Source organism: Etheostoma cragini, chromosome 11 (genome assembly GCF_013103735.1).
Source record: "Etheostoma cragini isolate CJK2018 chromosome 11, CSU_Ecrag_1.0, whole genome shotgun sequence".
NCBI classification, from domain to species: Eukaryota; Metazoa; Chordata; class Actinopteri; order Perciformes; family Percidae; genus Etheostoma; species Etheostoma cragini.
In genome coordinates, this window is record NC_048417.1 from 9,854,392 (window position 1) to 9,860,391 (window position 6,000).

Here is a 6,000-nt window from a genome sequence, read left to right on the forward strand (position 1 = left end):
TGTATAGCATTTGGTTGTTAGTTAGCAGAATATCAAAAGCTACTTAACAGATTTCAATATAATTTGGTGGAAAGTCAAGGATCAACTGATAAAAATAGCGTGACCATGTTCCAATTTATAAAAGATTTAACATTTTTGCTTTATAACTATTGCGACAGTTTAGAACCATTAGAACACATAACTTTAGAACCATGGCACACATTAACAAATTGTATTTCTTTTACAGGAACCCTTGAGAAAAATGTAATAGTACAGGCTGCACTTTATTCAGCCTAAACATAGTGTCCCCATTTCATTAAGCAGCTTTCCCCATACTCCAAGAAGATGTTTCACCACCCCTCCCCAAAGTTGCATGAGCCTTGAAAAAAAACCTTTTTTTAGTTTGATGAAACGCCCTGCCATTTTCCAGTAGCTGGTTGACAATTTCTCTCAAGTGGCTTAGTAAATAAAAACTGCCTTAACCCTTTAACACATGGACTGACACCACATGTAGTTGACAGGCACACTCATTTCACCCTAGCGATCCTGCAAAATGTTATGGTATTCTTCCCATTAGAGGTGATAAACTTGACTCATTTAAACGGTGATAACTAGGGCTGGGTATCAACACTTAATACCTTGAAGGTATCAACCAAAATAACTCCAACCAAGTTACCAGTACCAAGTAGTATTGAAACCTCTCCAGCCAAACGATAACTTGCAGTCCATTCCTTTTGTACTCAGATCTAGAAAAAGCCAATCACAGCTAGCAATTGATTGATTTAATCTGACGTGTGAAAGGCCAACTATAGCAGCAGCAACAACTCATTCAGTCTTTGGTGTTGTGAAGTCAAGCGCTGTGTGTTTGACAGAGTTGGGAGTTCAGCATGCCAAGATGCTTCCATTCTCTTGATGGGTAACGAATGAAGTAGAAAAAAAAGTAATAAATGAAGTACTAATATTGGTATCCCTTTAAGGGTACTGGTATTGGTACTGGTATAATAATATTTTAAACAACGCCTAGGCCTATTCATAACTCAGAAGTCTTTTCCAAACCTCTAATTTCCAGAGAGGACTTACGATTTCTTCAAAAACCATTGCTGCCCAACATTCACTCTGCATTTCTTTAAATCAAATATACATACTGGATTTTGATGCAGATGTTTAACATCTAAACATGTTTCAATCTATTATTGAAATAGCATATTGTATTCTCTGAGTGTATGTGAAAAGGGTGAGAAGTATATAAGTCTTATTGTGTGTGTTTGTGTCACATAAGATAGTCTGCAACAAGCATCTGTCTTCTGTTCATATGGGTTCGAATGTGTTTGTGACAGCGTAGGTGAAGGGCATCCCTACCGACGCTAGAGCTGAGGTCTCCATTCTCCCCGTCAGCCCCATGGTGGTTGGCGTTGCCGTGGTAGCCGCTCATCGCCTCCAGCTTGATCTTCTTGACCTTCATGGCCTCTGCGATGGCTGCGTTGGCAGCAGCTGCCGCCGCTGCTGTCAGGCCTGGAGAGGGGAGGCAGAAGAGACAGAGCGCTTACAGACCGCTACATCTCTTCTGGGGATGAGCCACTGCACCTGCAAAACCTTTCAGAAACCTGCCCTAGCGAACCAAAAAAAACTAAGAAAAAGGACTTCTGAAATAATAAAACAATGAATAATTTGATGCACTATGGAGAAAAAGCGCGTTTGTGAACACAACTTGGTTTTTCATCCTCTGAGAGAGGACATCTTCACAGCAGGTTATCATGCTGACGGAATGGATGTGTACGTGTGTGTGTGTGTGTGTGTGTGTGTGTGGGGCAGCATATGATTTTTATGAATGTTTCACAGACTCCGGTATTCCTCGCCACTATATATATGTATTTGTACCTTGATGGGGACAGATGCAGTCAAGATAATAATGCATGATGCAAGCATTTTGTATTTACAACTAAGCATACAAAATGTATGTAGGTATATATACAGTATAACAGAGGAACAGTGATACAGTGTGACACGGGGGGGTCCAGGGAGACAAAAAGTGAGACATAAAGTGAGATGGGTTCAATTTGTAAACAAATACAGAGGGAAAACTGTGTCTTAAAGAGTATTTAATGATGCCTTCTAATGCAGTGGTACCCAAAGTGGGGTCCGGGGACCCGAAGGGTCCTTGATGGGGTTCCAGAGCGTCCCATAAGTAACACAATAACAGAATGTATGTATCTACTGTATTTTGGTCGTGGGTCTGTAATAAAACATCTGAAAGCAAAAAGTCCATCAGATGGGGGTCTGTGGACTAATTTGTGTCAATGTAGGGGTCCTTGACGAGATCTAATTGCTCTGAATAATGCCTAACATTGGTATTTAAATACTTCACTCTTACATACTGTATTGACTATATTATATTGATAATAATATATCTCTTCTGAGAGTCCAAAGCCAACCATCAAGCAGAATAGAAAACTATTAACAATGTGCCAAGGATTTAAGTATTTTTATATTTTAATACTTGTACACGTAATACTTGGAGTGACATGTGTGGGAATTAACTAAAGAAAATGTTCCATAAAAAAGCAGAGAAATGTAGCAATTAATCTCTATTACAATCTCAAAAACATAGAAATGGATGAATCAATAGACAAAAAGACCCATATTGGGCATATGGGCACCAAAAAAACAACAAAAAAAGTTATAATTGTACAGAACATAATGTGGTGTTTTGTTTTGTTCTTAATACAGGTATACAGCTATAGAAATATAAAAAGTATTTTTTTATATATTTTTTATAGTCACCGCACTCTTTTATATAGGCTGCAGAAATGATTTTATGGTTGCTTCAATCTTACAATACAGCAATTATAATACATTCTTCAGTATGCATATGACTTGAAAGATTCTGACAACATGCCAAATATCTTTGAGAACCCTACATGGATTCTCATGAGACCTGAGGTTGCTGTTTTCATGAGCAGATTAAATGACTTCTGACATCATGTTTTAAATTACCATTCACATTTCCACTGCAATCTCTAAATATACACTGGAATAGCAATATTTGACATGGTCGTCCACCTCGTTCAAAATAGACTTGATGTGATTGATATAGTAAATCTAAGATTATAGACATACATATGCTGAGCACACTGCAGAGATCATAAAACATTGGTTTGTCATTGTGGTATTTCCAGGGTTCTGGTGTATTGGACGTGACTGAAATCTTTATTTATGAGGCTGGTCTCAAACAGCAGGGACAGATAGTGCTAAAGCTCCTCTAGGCTTGGTGTGTCTCACGAGAGTCCCGCGACTCCTCTTGCCAACCCCAGCAACAAAATCAAAGATGCATGGCGAGAAAAAGATATGTAGCTATTAGTGGATTCACTCACATCCACAATACAGTAGATCACCTGCCCTTTTACAGGGGCTGCTTAAACTGGATATGCAGGTTTTTCTTGTGTTTGACGCAGAACAAGGCACCGTCTGCGTTTATCACCACTAAGCTGTCACGTCTCCGTGATGGGACTCAAGAGCAGCTATTAGCCATGCATCTGAGGGGGGGAGAGGGGGAGGTGGGGAGGGACGCAAGTACAAGGAGAGCTAGAAATCGAACATGTGGCTCTAATAGATACATGAGAGCATGCACACACACAGACACAAACACACACTGACAAACAAGCACACAATAACATACCGGCCCAGGCACCCTCTCCTCTCATCCCTAGCTGATAGGCAGATGGCGAGAGTCACTCTGAGCCACTGACATGGAGGTGCATATAATTTAAAGCCTTGTTTGCATCTTAAAATACATCAGTACCATATTGACGTACAGTATACATCATGTCAGCGAGGGCCCTCTCGTTTGCAATGAGCCCTGGCTGCTGTTCAATATGCATGGGCAGAGCAGGGGGGAAAAAAAAGCCATTGCTTTATAAGAAGGTGATACTTTTCCACATAATGAATGTAGCCTCTGCCCAGTCTGAAGGTCAGCCTTCATTTGTGTATAATAGGCAAGAGTCAACTGTTTTCCAAATGAGACGTATGCAGAACAGACTGCCGAGTAAATATTGAAATCACCTCTGAGCTGTTTGTGTGATAAATTCCCCCCACAAATCAGATGCTGCTCAAAGGAGTGCCGCAGTGGTGCTTTCTGATGCTCTCTAACTTTGGCTGTGAGAACACAGTGGTTTATTGCACTGCAGCCTGTGTTTCCTCACCTATTCTTTTTTTTTCATTATTAAACTATAATGTAACAAACTAATTGTAACAACAAAAAACATGGAAATGAATCCATGAAGAAGAAGGCGATTTTTGGTCAAATGAGTGTTGTTGAGTAAATAAATATTAAGAAATTGATTTGTACTATAGTGAAAAAGATTGAATGATCACTTTTCGTATGTTTGCATGTATCATTCCCCTTCAACACCCCCCCCATCTTGACACACTACATACATTTTAATCTTTGTTCAGATAATTCTTCCATCAATTGTCATATCCAGATAAGAAAAACCTCAATACCGTGGTATGTAATAAGGAAGCCAGGGAGACGTTGGCGCCCAGCAACAAGTATATTAAGCCACTAGAAGTCTAAACGTCAACAAGACCAATCCCACTCAGTGCTAATCTGCATTCATTACTATGCAAACAAAACAATCCTGCCTCATATATTCTTTCAAAGTCACCTTTAGATTCAGACACTTTTCTTATATAGGCGCACGGGCAAGTCAGAATCCTCCTGAGCACAAAACAAACAGCGCATCACGGCGGCATGTAGAGAGCCACACCAGTCAGAGAAAAGAAAAGGGAACATTTCGACAAATAGAGAATAGCATGGCACTGTCACACAGGGAGCACAAAACAGCAAATAACAGACAAGGTCTGATGGTAGCCCTTGGAGCAGCTGTCATATTAAATAATAATGAAGGATCTATTAATATGCAAAGGAAGCAGCAGCCGACTGGCTTAACGCTGTCATGCCTCTGCATATTGTCAGGATCTTCATCATTAATTAACATGCTAGCTGCCCCATACCTGCGCCAATGTCAGAACATTCTTACAACAAACACCCCAATGCCTGTGCCCTCCGCAACTAACTCATATAATTAAATTAAAATCAGATTAACTTCACATCAGTACACAAAAGGCAGACTTTTATGACTTTCTCTAGCGGTGATTAAGAAAAGGAAAATAACCAGAGCTTATCTGTTGTGTTTTTGTTCTGTCTCTGTTAGGTACTGCACCACAGGCAACAATGAAAACACACTTTATTTATCAGGCAAGCAGGATAAGTAGGGAAGAGACACTCCATGTCAATGAGCATGGGCGCCTAATTTTATGCATGGACTGGTGGCAGAACAGCAATGACAAACTGGGGTTGGGCTCTACGCGACTCTTAGGTACACTGCACCACTTGAACTGTGCTATCCACATCATGACAAATTTAGTATCAATTACACAGCGTGCTAACCTTATGACAAGCAGCGGACTGGAAGAGGAGGGGTAGAGACACAAAGAACTGACACTAAATTACCTGGTGCATACTGGATCTATTTTAAAGCAGCTTGAAGTGGCACTGGATTAGATGATCCACTCTAGAAGCTGACGTGCTAATTGTACATCAAAAGAACATAAATATTACAATATGTCTCCACCTACAGCACTTGTAAGAAGAACCCGCTCTCTGAGGCACTGGAATGCACATGCATTCGTGTACAGTAAGCCAGAGACAGGCAGCTTTAGAAGATATTCTTTTTATCAGTAAAGTACAGGATGCAACCTGGTTAGACATAGGTGACATTCATTTCTCTAATGGTAAATGCAGTACTCTTGCGTTATTCAAAAGGTTGAAGCCATATCCAGGACATAAATGAATTATATTGAAGCTGCTGCTTAAGTAGTGGCCAGAGTGTGAGTGGGGGCCTTCTCCACTTTAAAGGAGATGTCATCTCAGTGTGGTGTCGGTCCACAGCAAATAATCCGATTTGAGGGCCAATCTGCCTGTAATGCATCAGCAACTGGAAAGGCTCCAGCTCCCCCCCC

At 40.4% G+C, this 6,000-nt stretch overlaps 1 protein-coding gene across 10 annotated transcripts in view; it reads right to left on the reverse strand.

Moving 5' to 3' along the window:
- The window catches only part of dachd (dachshund d), a 118,379-nt gene that overhangs the window by 36,296 nt on the left and 76,083 nt on the right, over positions 1 to 6,000 (reverse strand). For all 10 annotated transcript variants that reach the window (XM_034885137.1, XM_034885133.1, XM_034885135.1 and 7 more), the window contains exon 5: positions 1,339 to 1,491. In XM_034885137.1, the coding sequence (XP_034741028.1) occupies positions 1,339 to 1,491 (153 nt within the window). The remainder of the gene's footprint in view (positions 1 to 1,338; positions 1,492 to 6,000) is intronic.